The sequence below is a fragment of the Carlito syrichta genome, unplaced genomic scaffold (assembly GCF_000164805.1).
Source record: "Carlito syrichta isolate Samal-C Ts95f unplaced genomic scaffold, Tarsius_syrichta-2.0.1 Scaffold115581, whole genome shotgun sequence".
NCBI classification, from domain to species: domain Eukaryota; kingdom Metazoa; phylum Chordata; class Mammalia; order Primates; family Tarsiidae; genus Carlito; species Carlito syrichta.
The window spans coordinates 36,405-53,784 of NW_007059677.1; the positions used below are offsets into that span (position 1 = coordinate 36,405).

The 17,380-nt window shown below is 37.2% G+C and overlaps 1 protein-coding gene across 1 annotated transcript; it reads left to right on the plus strand.

The window, feature by feature from the left end:
- Nucleotides 1–1,212: 1,212 nt before the first annotated feature.
- Nucleotides 1,213–15,780, plus strand: LOC103275111 (ornithine carbamoyltransferase, mitochondrial-like; the record flags this gene model as incomplete). Its single annotated transcript, XM_008072530.1, has 3 exons — nt 1,213–1,457; nt 13,816–13,954; nt 15,699–15,780. Coding segments are annotated over exons 1-3 (298 nt in total), but the record flags the coding sequence as incomplete, so codon positions are not given.
- Nucleotides 15,781–17,380: the final 1,600 nt, after the last annotated feature.

The window sequence follows — 17,380 nt, forward strand, 5'->3', positions numbered from 1 at the left end:
CGCGTTACCATGCCCGGCTGATTCTTTGATTTATCGTAGAGATGAGGTCTCACTGCCCAGGTGGGTCTTGAACCCGCGGGCTCAGGCAATCCACTCACCTCAGCCTCCGAAAGGCGCGGGATTACAGGCTGAGCCACCGAGCCTGGCTCCACATCACCCTCTTTAAGTAGAAGAAAATAGTGACAAGATTTATTTCCCAGCTAATATTAATTATAACATCACAAACATCTTTGCCCCTGAAGTGGTCATAGTTGCTTTTCTTTTAAAATTTTTACTCTTCTCTTTCCTTCATTTTTGAATTAACAGTTGGTTTTTAAATAACACTTTTTTTTTTTTTTATTCTACAAACTTCTAGCAAATGTTTGCCTGGGTTTGCTAGTCATATAAATTGACTGGAAGAGGCAGTCCCCACCCCTTTCCTACCATTATTACCAGCTTAGAGGATTCCCTCTTTTCTATGATGTGGCACCACTTTGTCAGGACCTCATCTATTATGTGTATTTATTTACAAATCATATCACCCTTACTAAACTGTAAACTTCGCAAAGGTGAGATCATCTTCCTTCTCTGAAATCCAATCTAACCCAGTATCTGACACTGAATAGACATTGAATTATCTGATTTGTAACTGAGGACAAATGAATGAATATGAAACTGCAAATGGCCCCGTAGTGATCTGTATAGGCTGCCAGGGGAGGAACATACAGCACAGCCCCTCCCTACAGACTGTAGGCTTCCTTCTAGAATCAATGGCAACTATTTCTCTACTGAAGACTTACTATGTACAAGGCACAAAGGGAGTTCCAAGACTGAGATCTTTTTACTCTCCCCTCTGCCACCAAAGTGGGGGGAAAGATTCCAGGTCATTTCTATTTGTTTTTGTGAAAAGGCTGGCAATCGGAGGGAAGAAAGTAAAGTGAAATCAATGGAAATACTGAGGGCTGTCACGTCTACATCTGGGTTTTTGCACTGCCAATTCACATTTTCTGAGTGAGTTATTTCTATGTCCCTTCACAGCAGCCAGCACTGCAGTACCTTGCATATATTATATGCTCAATGAGTACTTGTCAATTGATTTTGTACGTGCATGTGACAGCATAAATATATTGTGAAAAATGAGGAAGCTTGGCACTAAACGAGCCAGAATTTCTTCTCAAAAAAATACACAGTGGCGGAACTTGGCATAAAGTTCAAATGCTCCTGCACTCTGCCCTGCACTATCTCTAACTGGGGGACTCTGATAAGGGAGCTGAAGGGTGATATTACCTTTGCTCTCTCACTGTAATCTAAAGCATTCTTAGCTTTTAGGTGGCCCCCACTGGCTAACTTGCTGTGGAGTTGTCAAAAGCATAGAATCATCCATTTCACTATCAAAAGAAGATGCTGTTTAATCCGAGGATCCTGTTGAACAATGCAGCTCTTAGGAATGGTCACAATTTCATGGTTCGAAATTTTCGGTAAGTGATGGCTAGAGATTTGTGTCTGACTTAGGAACCGTGTTGATAAATGAAATTATATTCTGCAGAGGAATATAGCCACAAAAGCCTTGTTCTGCAAAGCGTAGTGTCACGCTTTGCTCTACTCTTATTTGAGACAGCTGTCTCTAATTCCAGCCGGGCTTTCATTTCTCAGTCCCTCTGTAATCAGATTTCATCGTGTGCCGTGGGGGAAGCTAACCACGGCAGGTATAACAGACTAAATGTTCTTGACACCTTCCATTTGTGTACATTCTAAATGAGCAACTGGCTGAAGGAAATTAGGGGAACTAATTTACACAGGGCCTTCAGCTTGTATTTGAGTTTGCTGGAAAACAATATATCACTCTAGGGTGTCGATACTAATCGGTTTCTTAAAAAAAAAAAAAAAACAAAACCAGACTCCAAGTAGCAACTAAATAAATACTGACAAAGGAGTCTCATATGTGATGAAGATAACAGTATTTTTTGTCTTACAAAATCCAAATTGGAAAAACATTCTGAAATTCTTGGTGGCATGTGCGAAGGAGGCTGTCTCCAATGAATTCATTAAAAAGTTTACATCCTTCTTACAGTCATTTAGTACGTGGTTAAAGACACCATGGAGTGTGTGAGTAGGGAAAGGGAAGGGAACAGGGGAGTTGAATTAGCTGGGTAAGCAAGGCCATCAGGTGGAGACACGGTTGCCAAAAATCTTCTAGAGTAGTTGCATGTTAATAACTAGATAAAATTTCCCCAGAGCCTCCTTACAACATAAAACCACCCCCCTTCCGACTTCCTAAAGGAAGAAACTTTGAGTTCTGGTCTGAAGTTTTCTCATACTATTAAGAAGTGGACCTGTGACAATGGTCCAGGGTGTCCCTTCTCTGGGCCACCTGACAAGTCTAGGTTCTCTGGATTCCATAATTAGTACCACTCAGTTGGTGAATATAAGGCTCTTGGAAGCCAGAACGACACCATAAATGATATTGTAAATTAAACCCATATCATTACAACTAGATGAGACCTCAGAGCCATGGAATAATGCCTTTTCTTAATTTACAGACAAGGTAAATGAAGCCCAGAGAGATTATGGGGTTTAGCAATTAGTACTAGAGTTAGATCACATAACTCAAGAAGCTGGGTAAAACCTTAGATTTTAGAGTCTAAAGTAGGTTCATGGCCTGGCACCACCACTTGCTGACTTTATGACCTTGAGCAAGTCACCAATTTTTCTACAATATTGCTTCACCTGTAAAACAGAAAAAAAAGATAATATCTACTCTGTTTACATGACAGGGTAGTTCAATCATTCATTCAACAAATATTTACTGAGCACCTACTTTGTGCCATGCCCTATGCAAGGTGTTGGAGATAGAGTGGTCAATAAGGATCATTCCATCCATATGAGGTCACAGTCTAGTGATAACAAGATAATGTGTGTGAAACCTGCAAAGTGCAGACCAATAGTGTTCATTATTAATTTCAGCATTCCATCCCACTGGGTTACATCGGATAAAAATATGATGAAGTTGAATTTCATAGTTTTAAAAACCAAATAAATCATCACTGAGTTGAAAATACTCAACTGAATGAATAACCAAAGCCTGGAACTTAAACTTATGCTCTTCTTTGAAAATTACAGTGATGATTGATTTTAAAATAATTATTACAAGTTAAATTTTGCAAATAAAACCTCTTCCAAATAGTTGGGCTTTTTTGACATTTACGAACATTCTATTGCCTATAACCAGTTGCCAGATAATATTTCTGAAATATTGGCTAGCTATTTCTCGCAGTGAATAGAGGCTAGGGAAAAATATGGATACATCAGCCCAAACCTGTACTTGCTATTTGAAAATATAAAGCCTAGAGTCACCCATATTGTTGAAAACTCAATGCCATGAGTCTCTGTTGAAAAATGAGATAATGTCGAAATGGTTTCAATATGGCATTCTCATGGAGCATAAGTATTTTTCTTTCCTACTGTATAAATTAGCCATACTACCTGTCAGCTAGATAAACTCAGAAGTGTTGATCTCCAATAAGACCTACAACCTTTTACAACTACCTCAACAACAGACAAAAGCTTCCTGTCAACTCTGCCTGTGCTATATTTTTACTTTGATTTTCAACCTGTCACAAATATTCAAGTTCTTTTTTTTCTCATATCTCTTGGGAAAGGTGGAGGGCCCTTGTTACACAACATACCATGTGAGTTTACCACTTGAGAGTAATAGGAAATATGCGGTTAGGGTTTGGCAGTGCCACAAGACAGGAATGGCACAGTTTTGCAGTGAGCAGCCATATTGTCATGGGCATGATAAAATAATGGCTTATTTGAGGCTGAGGCCATCCACACAGGCTCCTGGATCAATCATTTTTGGTCAGTTAATTTTTTCTTCTTTTTACAAAATCAATAGGATCAGAGACCAAGACTGCTGAAAACATCCAATTCACAAGCTTTCTATCTCACAAACAAAGCTCTAGAGCCTGGCTGTGTTTGGATAACAGAGAGTGTCCTATGATTTGTTACCTATTAGGGAAACCACTTAGGGCTTTTTAAGAAACCACTAAAAAAATCTCTTTCTTTATCAGTCAAGACCAATTTGTAAGTGCAGTTCAATTTCATCTCACAAATAGAAATTTCTACAGAGAATACTGAGCTAAGCCACCCAATTCAGTGGAGGTTATGGATTGGAGCTGGAGGTGACTGGTTTTCAGATTTTTCATTCCAGATCTCTTTAATGGATCATATAACTCATTATGCTCCCTCCATTCCTCATACATGCTCACTCATACGCACATGGACACCCAGACAACTTGATTACAGGCCACCCGTACTCTTGCATAGAGGAGAGAAAACAACATTCTTTGGTTATTCACATTTTATGTCCAAACTTAAAGTGAATATCTTATTTAAAAAAAAAAAAAAAAAAAAGCTTGACTTCAGAAAACCATACCAGACAGGAGACCAGGAATGGAATGGGGCCATGATGTTTCCATTGGTTGACAGTAGAACTTTTTTCCTAGTTTATTATCTTCAGTAATTTAACTTAGATAAAAGATGCCACAAATGTTTGACAGTTTCTAACCCTTTTAATAGTAGGTCTGCATAAAACTGTCCTTCACCTGAATACTTGAATTCTCAAATGAGATGTTTCACAACTCTAGAATATTGATGATCTAAAATATCTTAGAAACCACCTACTCAGTTATCAATAATAATTTATGTCATATATATGGGTATGTGGCATCAGTGAGGGACATTTCAAGTACTTTTTATTAAAATATTATTGTTGTTAATAAGAAAGTAAATACATTTGAAAATAATTTATAGGGTTTTCTTCACAAAAATGGGATCAGTTCAAAGTTTTCTGTGAAAATAAAGTTATTCTTCCTTGCATGAATTCCAATATGCCTTTTTGAGAAGGAAAGAAATAGATAAATTAAAGTTAGGTCACAGAGAATTCAAATAGTTCCAGCATTACCCATGGGAAGTCTCGTGCTTATCAACTTCATGAGTGTTGGGAAAGACAAAGATATGAAGAATTACTTATTTCGTTCACTTTCTTAATTTTTCAGGTGAAGAACTGAGGCAAGAGATAGCAAGTGACCTTTCCAAGGTCATAGTTTATTCCTCAATCCAGGCTGAACTTTGACTACAATTCACATATTTAAAGTCACTTCTCTTTTCATTTCACTACTACCATTATTTTGATCTCTCCAAAGTGATCAACTTGGCCAATCTACCTTTGCCTTTTTCAGGTAGAGCAAAATATCTCAGTAAAGGAAAAAAAAAAAAAACACGAGAAAATGCGCCTTTTATTCTTGCATTAATACAAGGTTAAAAAAACATCAAAATCTCAACCATAAAGCCCATTGGCCCTCTCTTATGCCTCCAGAAGCTAAAGTCTTTATCTTAGATTCTCCATAGGGACCAGAATATCATTTAACACTGAATTTTTTCCTACTCTGGCAAAGTCAGTTTTCTGACTGACCGACCACATTTTACTTAAATCGAGCACTTTCTCTTCCAACAAAATAAAAGCATACCAGGGAATACATTCAAGTCTCCCTCATCCCCCAAACAATTTACCAGAGTTGGAAAACGCAGACTCTAGCAATGAAAGGCTTCATTCTTCCAGTAGTGAATACTCCTCCATTTTCTAGCTAGGATGATATTTGGGTAAAGCTAATTCAAGGATCTATTATTACCTTGGCATAGCTTCTTAGCATTCAGTGATTTGGGGTTAACAAATCTCTGTAATTATTTTTTAAGGGATAAAACAAATATAAGGAACTAGTCTTGCCTTTTTCAAAGGCTCTGGCTCTAATCAGACTGCAATGACAGTTTTGATGGAAAATTTGCACGTGGTTTCCCCAACATTATATCCTCCCTATTATGCGCGGGCTGAAGAATGATAATGTGGTTTAGGTCTGCTTTACCGAGGAGATATCTTGTTTACTTCTGGTTTACTGCTTGTATGCTTTAGTACAAAAAGATCAAGTCTTTTACAGGAAGACTAAAATAGTGATTTTGGCCCTGGTTCTGGTGCTTGTAGACTAGAGTAGGTATCTCCAACTGAGGTATGGGGCTTCTAGGGGAACTTAATAGCCATTTATGCCAGCAGCTTTACCAGGCTAGTTCAAGTGTGAGTTCACCAAAAAGCAAAAGACTGCTTGATACAGACCAGGAAAAACAGGGGCCTGTGCCAGAGGCGTTTCAATGTGCTACAATTGTAGAGCTCATCTACTTTTCTCTAATTTGTGTGTGGCTTAGGAAAGAGGTGTGGCAGCTCCATTTTGGAGCCAAGGGAAGGTCTATGAGAAGACAGTAAACAGGATAGGAACTTAAACTGGGACCATTGTGTTTGCTTTCCTTCCAGTGATAAATTTTCCTGGTTAGTTCTTGATATCTATGAAAAACAGCTTTTTTTCCCAAGCTAACATTTCCTGCCCCACCTTTTAGACAGAATTGAGAAAGGTGGTGACTACCCTAATGATTTTTCAGTAGTATAAACAGCATGACCCTCCTTCACCAGCTGAAGTGCAATTTTTAAAAACTTTTCTAGGTAATCACCCAAGCCCTCATATGCTGGTATGACCAGATAGATATCATATTCACCTCTCTACCCTTTTTGTCCCAAGAACCCTGACGACTTATTCTGTCCCAAAGGGGTTTGTGAGAGGGAACCAAATTATCATTATAATTCACTCTTGCCATACTTGTGATTCAGCCCTCATGGTGCTACGGCCAAACACTGGCCCCATCTGGCCCCATCTTTCAGGTTTTGGCCCTTGACTAACAGTGCTGTGTTTAGGATCTAAGACTTACACTCTTATCATTCATATATGTGTATAATCTCCAACCATTGTTCCCAGTGGTACAAATACTCTACCAGGGTGTTTGGGCCCTAGGGGATTTCAGCTTTAGCAATACAGTAGGCCACAATCAACTATCCTCCATGTCTCTTTGGCCTTGTGTTCAGCCTGGGCCACAGCCCATACTTGCTCTTCCTTCAGTTTTGGGGGGTCTTTTGTTTATTTTCCTGTCATCAGAACTTGGTCAGGATATTGAAAATTCATCATGACAAATCTCTCGATATTCATTCCCAGAAATCTGCTGAATTTCTTATACAAATTGATTTACCTCTGCCCCCAAAGACTTGCCATCATTCATTCACCCATTTAATTAAGAAATATTTATTGAATGCCTACTGTATCCCAAGCACTACAATAAGCACTGGGTATATATTAGTGAAGAAGATAGGCAGGGTCCGTGACAATGTGGATTATATATCATTTTATCATTTTTTATCTTATTTTTGATCTCATTTTATCAATGAGAAGATAAAAAGCAAGCAATAAACAGACACATATATACTAAACATTTTGATAAGTGTTATGAACCAAATGAAGTTAAAGTGAAGTCCACTTAGCCAGTAGAGGCAAGGAAGAACTCTCATAGAAGGTTGTATTTAAGTCTCCAGTTTATGGATGAGAAGGAGTCAGCCTTGATAGCTGAAGAAAGAGAGTTTAGAACAAAAGAAACAGTATATCAAAGATTCTTGTGATGGGAAAGCATTTGGAGTACAGGCAGCCCTCCCTTTTCATGGTCTCAATATGCACAAATTTCAATTACCACAGTTTAGTTAATAACACCAGTTCTCCAAGAACACAGTTCAAATTTCCGTCACCATGGTATATTAATTGTGAGTAATTGCATAAACACTTCATTGTTAATTCTTCAGTGCACAAATCACTATGTAAATAATGCATGCACATCATGAACAGTGATGAATCACATCACTTATTTCAAAGCCTGTTGGTAACTGGTCACTGTGCATCTGTCATTCAGTTTACATACAGACAGCAAAGAGTATAGTTGTTCTGCTTCCTTTTCTCCCAGTGATAAACCCATGGACATTTTATAAAAATAGATAATCAAAAGAAGGAATTGTCAACAGACGTGAAAGTGCACCAGAGAAATAAAAAGTGATAACACTGGAAGTTAAGTTTGAATAGAAGGTAAATGGAGTTCTAGAAGAAACAGCTGACTGTGGGATTGTTACCTTGCTGCCGTTTGAGAGGCTCTAGATATACAGTCAGAGGAACTTAGTGAGGATAAAGTTGTAGACATAATTGTGGAAAGTGGTGACAAAAAGGATGAAGTCCCAGAGGAAGTAACACTGGCAAAACACGTCACATTAAAGTAATTCTCAGAGATATCATACAGCATTGAAAGTGCAAAGGATAAAATGTTAAAAGTTGATCAAAATTTAGAAAGGAATATGACAATTCATCAAACCACAGAAAAGATGCTTACTCTATGTCATAAGTTATATGATGAGAAGGCAAGCATTGTTCAAGTTACTCTTGATAGAGCTTTTACAAAGAAATGAAGCATGATAAATCTCAATGTTTCTAATGTCTTAAATTACAGTGTACTAAATATACATCTGTTTCACAATTTTTCACTTCCCTACACATTTATAACTGACAATAAGAGTTTTTAATGCCTTTTGACTTTTAAAAAAAAGTCATGGAACAATTGTGATTTTTTCCCCCCACTGATTATTAAGGTTGCTTTGCACAGTTTCAAATTTAATGGTTATTTATGGTCCTACACTATCATGCAAAGCCAAAACTGCCTGAATTAACAAAAAAGGTACAGAACGCATTATGCTAAATGAAATAAACCACAAAAGAGCAAATGCTACATGATTTCACTTGTGTAAGGTATCTAACAAAATAGTCAAACTCATAGAATCAGAGAATACAATAGTGGCTGTCAGAGGCTGGGGATGGGGGAAATTGGAGAGTTGTTCAATGGATATACACTTTCAGTTATTCTAGATGAATAAGTTCCAGAGATCTGATGTACAACATAGTACTTATTGTTAACAATATGGCATTGTGCATTTCAAAAATTGTTAGGAGGGCAAATCTCATGTTAAGTGTCCTTACTGCAAAACAAACAACAAAAAAACACAAAAGGAAACAAGAAAAAAGCATTTATTGGAGGTACAATAAGAGCGAAGACAACAAAAGCAAAGACATTATCAGCGACTGCCATAGAAAGTCTAGAGCACAAAGAGGGATTCTTCTGATCACTTGTCGACAAAGGAAAAGAAATTGAAATAAAGTTTCTAGTCTATATAAATTTGAAAATCAATGATATTGACAAAAAGGAAAGATTCAAGCAGGATATTTGTGTGTTCTTTCTATTTTTTATTCTCAAGTCTTGTCAGTGGAGAAATAGAAACAGCAGTATCTCACAATGTAATCCCAACAGCAGAACATTAACCTCAACCCTAAATCCGAGCTTACTTCCACTTCCAACTTAGAAACGTTAAGTGTATAAAGACAAATTTGAGGAAGTCCCAGGGACTTTTTACTTCTCCCAATCTGTCTTCTACTGAGAGTAATACAAACTAGAAGTTGACGTTTTTGAAGTAGTAAAAGGTATTGGTCCTTCTCTTTCCTGTTTCCTTTTACAGAAACTGGGGAGAAAAAGTTTAGCTCCTTGCAAAATTTTCATTTCCAATTCTATTTCTCAACAAGAACAACACAATTCTAAGATCTATTATATTCTCTTAAATAAAGTATGTAGTCCTGTGAACATTCAGAAGGAAAAGGATATAGAAAAATCCTGCAGGGGCTGAGAATGGAGGAGGATATTGAATCTCTTAAGTATAGCGGTTTGGAGACTCAGCTTTCGTGGGCTCCAAAATAATCAGGAGTCTGAGCTTCAGCTATAGGCAAAAACCAAGGCCTCAAAGTTAGCTCAGGAATTGTTTTTCCTGTTGTTGATGGATATGAACTCAACAGTTATAGTGATGTTTCCCAAATTCCTTGAAACAAGAAAGAGGGGGGATTTCCAGCAAAGTATTTTTCTCTTTAAAATAATATTAGAGAAAGTCTTAAACCATGGAATATTAATTTGTTGTTATAAGACATGGAGTCAAGAGAGTTTATCTTCTGTAATTTTATGTTGCTTGGATCTTATTCCAGAAGAAAAAAACTATTTTAAAAACTGCCCTAAATATGAATGGGGAAAGATTAAGCTGTCATACCTCCATTTCAGACCAGATATGCAAAACCTGTTTTAAAATCTCCAAAAGGCTCCAATTGACCCTGAAAAATGCATAAATATCAGTCAAAATGTTTGCTTCTCGACAGTATCAGTACTTGTATATTCCAAGTACTGCTTAATATCACTAATTGGTATTAGCAGAACCAAATGAGTAACCAAAATTTATATGTAAATACAAATTTCCTGCCTAAATATTATGCCTCCAAAGTTATCAAATGGCTTACTATGATGATTGAGATCTTGGACACAGTTTTGTAAGTTTTTTTTTAATTTTAGAATAGGCCATTGCCATACTAAGCTATGGTGTGGCCATGTGTTCTTTGAGCTTTGGCCAGACCAAGTTTTCTTAAGCTTTGGCCCTCTCCCCTCCCTTGGGGAGGTGAATCTCCTCTTTCTCTCTCTCTCTAATTTATTTCTAAATAAACTATATATACATATATATATATTTTTTTTTTTTTTTTTTTTTTGAGTTGAAGTCTCACTCTGTCATCCAGGCTGGAGTGCAGTGGCACCTCCCAGCCACCGCAGCCTCGACCTGCTAGGCTCAGGTGATCCTTCCATCTCAGCCTTCCAAATAGCCAGAACTACAGGCATGTGCTACCACACCTAGCTAATTTTTGTTTTATTGTAGAGATGAGGTCTCACCAAGTTGCCTGGGTGAGTCTCGAACCCACAGCCTCAGGCAATCCACTCCCCTTGGCCTCCCAAAGTGCTGGGATTACAGGCTGAGCCACCAAGCCCAGCCAACTATATTTTCTAATTTAAAAAAATTTAGAATCATGAAATACATGTGAAGATTTATTACATGGTATATTGCATGTAAGCTTTTTACTAAGGTTCCAACAGAAGAAAAAAATTGTAGAACTGTTCTAGAAACTTCTTTGGCCATCAAAATGTTTTTGTTGACAAATTTATTTTTAAAATAGTTGGTTCTTTTTCATTTAAGCCTTTTAATTTTTATTTTGTTTCATTATATCCATAATCTATTAATATAGTAGCACACATATAAGTAAATATACTTTATAGATCCATCTTCAAAATTTTTTTCCTGTTGGGTATGTAATAAAAAATGGAGAACCATGCTTTAAATAAATTTCCATTTGGAGATTTTATGATTCACATATGTTTTTTAAAAGTTAAAGATAATAATACATTTTTTCGTTGTTGTTTTATTTTGTTTTGTTTTTTGAGTTGGAGTCTTGACCTGCTGGGCTCCAGTGATCCTTCCGCCTCAGCCTTCCAAGTAGCTGGAACTACAGGCGCGCGCTACCACACCCGGCTGATTTTTTATTTGTTGTAGAGATGAGGTCTCACCAAGTTGCCCAGGCGGGTCACGAACCTGCGGGCTCAGGCAATCCACTCACCTCAGCCTCTCAAAATTCTGGGATTACAGGCTGAGCCACCGAGCCTGGCTAATAATACATTTTTGAAATAAGAGTGCTGACCAAAATTTTGTTCTACATATAAGCTGAAAACAGCAATTTATAGTTGAATATGTCATTAATTTCTTAAATTAATCAATCAGACAATTAGCCAACCAACACAGAAATTCTCAATCCTTGTGGAATCTCTCTTCCTTACTAGCGAAAATCTCTGAAAGGCTCAACCTCAAAAAATGTCTACTGAAAAAATTCTATTCACCTATTGAGCATCAAATGAACCAATCAACCATTCCAGAAAGTTAGATATATAGTAAAATATTTATCTGTCTAAGTTGTTTGGCACCATGCAGCAGAAACAACAAATTGAGTGAATTTATGATTTTCCTACCTACGATCTTGTCATCATTGCAAAAAGCCCTATGTAAATCCCAAAAGAGGATTTACTCTTCATTCCAAGTAGCACAAACTCTCCCCTTAAAATTCAAGCATGATCATTTTGTGAAATTATTTTACTCCTAGTAAAATTAATGTTTAGTACATGTAGTCAACCACAATTTGTCCTTGGCCATTTATAATTTCTAATGCTAGAGAATACTAATTATTGTTAAACACAGATAGTACTGGGAATAATTAAAGAATAAGTGTTGTCCGCTTTATAGACTGATTATTTCAAGTAACAATTATTGTCATCACAATATAACAAATGTTAAAATAGGTCTTTTTCTGTCTTAGTCTCTGCCCAGGCCCAATATGTACTGATTCTTCCTTCATTCTATAATGAGATGATGCCAGACCGTTAAAAATAGACTTGTAAAGGAGATAGACAAGAATAAGTTTTGCAACCCCTTGGTTACCACCTTCAGTGTGTAAAACGTGTTGCAGAAACCAAGAGAAGGCTTGGCGATTAGGAGAGAAGTTTTGGAGAATGTTTCTACTGTGCTTAATATGCCCTTTCCCCATGAAGGGCGGACTCTTCCCTCACATCAAGCCTAGGGAAATGACTCAAATGGGACCAATATCTTCAATAGAAGAGCATGATGATACAGTAAACTGTCAGGCTTATACCTGAGAAATCTAAAGAAAGAAGGACTAGCTAGCTAGCTGTTATTTAAAATTTTTTTTTATTATAAAGATGTGGGGTACAATTCAGGATTAGGTATACAAATTTTCATTATGCAGGGACCCTTGTTGATGGGGTGTGATGACAGAACAAAAGAGACATTTATACTAGAATGGACCTGAGTCTTATTAGTGCAAAGAATTTGGAGAGCTTCCCATGAACCAATATGGAATGAGAAAGACACCTAGTATGGTATTATTTCAGACCATGACCAAGAGACTTCCTGGAGAAGTGGGAAATCTCAGCAAAAAGAGGCTGGATTTATTCCCTTGGATTCCAGAGGAAATGTAATTGTCTGTATCAAGGTCTGTGGTGAGAGATTCCTAGTGATAAAGGGATTCTCCAAAGGACCCCCTGAAAGCACGCTATAAGAGAAACAGTCAACCTCAAACACCTATCCCAATGTTAGATTGCTAGAACAGAACCAAACTTACTGGCTCTTAACACCTCACTTTCCCTTAGCTTTACTTAGTGGAACTGAAGGGAAGAAAATACTTCATGGCCCCTTCCCCACCCCCCCAGAGAAAGCCAGCTTGATGTTAACTAGCAGTAAATGTTTTAGTGTTTTTTTTTACCATTATTGTTGTTCTATTATTATTACATGATATTTTGCTGAGACTCTTTGAGGTTGTAAAATAAGATTTTTTTTTATTTTTCAAAAAATTACTAGAAAAGCTACAGAGCCCATTGTATTTTCATCCAGGGACAAAAAACAAAGTCTCCAAGAACAGATTTAAGGGCAGTAAGGAGAAAAAATAAAATTGTTTTATATTATGCATTACATGTTCTGCTTGAATAGTCTAATGATTTCAATAATAATAGCTACAAGCTATTAAATGCTTATTATATGCCAGATAATATCTGCTTTGCATGTATTAAAACATTTCATCCTCACAACAAGCCTATAAGATTATTATACTTATTTTCTAGGTGAGAAATTTAGGTGCAGAGAGAGGTTAAGTAACTTGCCTATGGTTGCATGACTAGTAAGTAGCAAAGCCACTCGTATGGTTATTTCAAGTAAATAAGAATCCAATTTCTTTCCACAAATTCTTTTTTCTCTCAAACATTCAAACTACTGGATATCTAAAATGTAAACTACAGCCATATCAATTTTAATGCAGAGACACTTTGCAAAGACACATGAGATTACATGTGATTTGCCATATTTTGTTTCAAGAATAAAATAACGAATCATCATAGTACATGTTTTTATTTTCTTAAGTACATATTTCTTCTTCTTTTTTTTCTTTTTTGTAGGTGTGGGCAACCACTACAAAATAAAGTACAACTAAAGGGTCGTGACCTCCTCACTCTAAAGAACTTTACAGGAGAAGAAATTAAATACATGCTATGGCTATCAGCAGATCTGAAATTTAGGATAAAACAGAAAGGAGAGGTATGTAATATTTTCTTCTTACCTTCCATTATTATCAATCAGCCTTTTCCAAGGCAGCCTTCCCAAAGAAAGAGGAAAAAGAAAATACATTAAAATTCCTAAACAGTAGCTAAGTAACGAAACCTCACAGTCAAGGTAATTGATTATCACTGAGTGAACAGACATATAAAAACGCATAAAAATCAGTTATTCAATGACAATTCCTTGCACTTCTTTCATGTGGAATGCTGAAATTCATTTTTAACTGGAGCAGAACCTAAGAAATCATTTGTCTGGAAAGATTTTATTTTTATACCTCCTTTCTTTTCTCTATGTATTTTCTATCAAGTTAAAAAAATAAAGATGACACTTTTTTTTCTAGCAACAAATTTCAATCTCAGATGCATATCAGATCATTTAGGATAATGTCAAAAATTCACAATGATGTGATAGTTAGTGTCTTAAAAACATTTAGATTAGCAAAGAAACAAATAAATGGTAGCCAAGTAGAAGAAGAGATGGTAGCCGGGCTCAGCGGCTCAGCCTGTAATCCCAGAGCTTTGGGAGGCTGAGGTGAGTGGATTGCCTGAGTCCGCGGGTTCAAGACCCGCCTGGGCAGGTGAGACTTCATCTCTACAATAAATAAAAAAATTAGCCGGGCGTGGTAGCGCGGCTGTAGTTCCAGCTACTGGAAGGCTAAGGCGGAAGGATAGCCGGAGCCCAGCGGGTCGAGGCTGCGGTGGCCGGGAGTGGCCACTGCACTCCAGTCTGGGCGACTGAGTGAGACTCCAACTCAAAAAAAAAAAAAAAAAAGAGATGGAATATGGTTCTTAACTTAAGCATTATTCTGCATTTTGAGCAATTATGTTTGAAACACGCTTAATTAATGCAGTAGCTTCATCTAGACTGCTTTACTGTGAAAGCATTTTTTCCTGTTTCAAGCTTATTTAAAGAATTGGTTTCAGGTTGAGAAAGTTTGTCACAGCGTTGATTTTCTCATCTAGTTGGCTAGCTCTCCAAGCTCCTAAGAAAAAACTGAGGACAGAAGTGACTTCAATTGCTGTGGTTTGGTATTCCTATAAAACACCTGAAATGAGGAGAAAAGGGATTCCGAAATCCAGGCCTTTGTTCTTCACACTTTGTGGATGAGGAAGGTTAGCTGGAAAGAATGTATTTGTTCCAGAATTCATTCTATCGGAAAGTTCATCTGCAAAAGAGGAAGGAGGAAGAACCCCACCCAACACCCAAGCTCTCCAGATTGTTTTCAAACAGCTTCGAGAAACAGTCTTTGTATTCTCTTAAGGATGCACAATGCAGGTGTAACCAAAACGCTGGGGCTTCATCATTGACCTAAGTAGGAGTCTCAGTGCCCCATGTTGTAATAGAGTAGCGTGATCCTAGCTCAGAAAACACCTCTAAACCAAACATCTTCAAGGTCATTGAAAACTGAAAGGAGATTTCAATGCAGTTAAGCAAGAAGGTGGTTCCAGTATGAAATATTAATATATTTTGGAACAAGTGCACTGATTGATCTCAGAACAATTAATACTGTTTTCTAATTAAATGTCAGTAAGCTGTGGGGGTTACTGTTCCTTTCTCCCATTTGTATAGAACATTTAAAAAACACTTTAAATTCACTTTTTAAACAATATTTTGAACTACTTATTTTCTAATAATGTAAATGATAAGTTGTAAAATGTAATCCTCGGTATTAGGTATAAAATATACTTTGCAATTTAATTCTGTTATTTTTCTTGATTTACAGTATTTGCCTTTATTGCAAGGGAAGTCCTTAGGCATGATTTTTGAGAAAAGAAGTACTCGAACAAGGTTGTCTACAGAAACAGGTGAGTCCACTGACAAACACACATATGTTGACGTGGGGGTGAGGACTTGAGAAGAGTAACCTGGTGGATGGATTTGTTTGCTTTGAGAGGAGTAACCCAGTGGGAAGATTTGTCTGCCTCTAGCAACCACAAAGAGAAAGCATTTTTACTAGGAACGTCAGTGAAAGTCTCCAATGCTCTTTCCAATACTCATAAAAACTGCAAGTAGAAAAATTAGTTTCATTTGTAGGAATTCTACAAGGAGCTGAGTAGAAGTCCCACATATCTCTTCATATTCAAGAAAAAACAATGTAGGTGAGCCCAAATTCTCAGGCCTCAAGCTCATGCGGGTAAAAAATGTGTCTATTTTTCTAAATGTATAAAGAACTTTTTCAGGTGTCCCAACTCTGCCGGATGGTGGAAATTTACTCCCCACACTAGGCAATCCTCAACTGTTTAGGGGTTTACATTGTCAGTCTTAGGTCTCTTCTCCCTTTCCCCACAATCATGGTTAAATCCTGAAGGGTATCTGAACGTCAAGACATGTAGAGCAATGGGGATCTGGTCCTTGGTCATCAGGATATCAGCATCATATGTCCACACTGGAGTCTTGGCTGTCTTACGTTTACTGTGCGGTGTGCTTGACTCTGATCACAAGACCTGAGATAACTCTTGGTTTAGTTCTCTCAGCCTCTTGGCAACTTTCCACATCCACAATGGACACATGGATACTGCAAGGCCTTTTCTATTCTATTGTTCATTCCTCATGCTGAGTGCCAGGGAGCTCTATAACATTATTGGTTTCTAGAGCTCTATCTTAAAAACAAGACATAGATATTCTCAGTTCATCTATGTCAACACGACACAGATGCTCTCATGAGTTTGAGGCCTGAGTTTTTCAAGCTCATCAGAGATTTCCATAATGCTCCCCACACTTTGGAAGTTGGCCTGGGGGCCACACAACAGGTTAAAGTGTCAAAGGTTCATTAATTTCTATTTCTGTTGCTTCTTCCCTCTCGCTTCTCTTCACCTTTCAGTTCCCAGTATTGGAGACCAGGCATAAAAGCAGAAGGAGAAACTGGCTCTGACTATCCATGCACTCTTCCAAACCTGTTTTTTGTGTCTAGAATCCTAAGCTGTTAAAGCTCAAATGTTCTTTTTTTCCCCCTCAAGCTATTATCTCTGCATTGAGTTTCAAAACATCTATTTTGAAACTCACAAGCCACAAATTGCCTCTTTCTCTCTGCATTTAGGCTCTCTCAGACCTTACTTGAATCAATAATATGACTGATCAAATGAGCAATCAGACAGGATCGAGGAGAAAGTACCACAAACAAAAACACATTGGTTGACTCTTCAAATATCTTATTCTACCTTACGAGCATGAGAGCTTTCTAGGCTTAGAAGCATGCAATTTTTACCTTACAATGATCATTAATGAAGTTTATCAAATATATAGCAAAAAAAAAGTTAAGAGATTAAGCGACTTGCTAAGTTTACCCAATTAACACATATAGTACCAAGATTCAGATCTCAATTTCACTGTTCTTACTAATTCACATCCATTGCCACTTGAGAGAAGGGAGAAGGAAGTGGGAAAATATTAAGGTGTCAATATTTA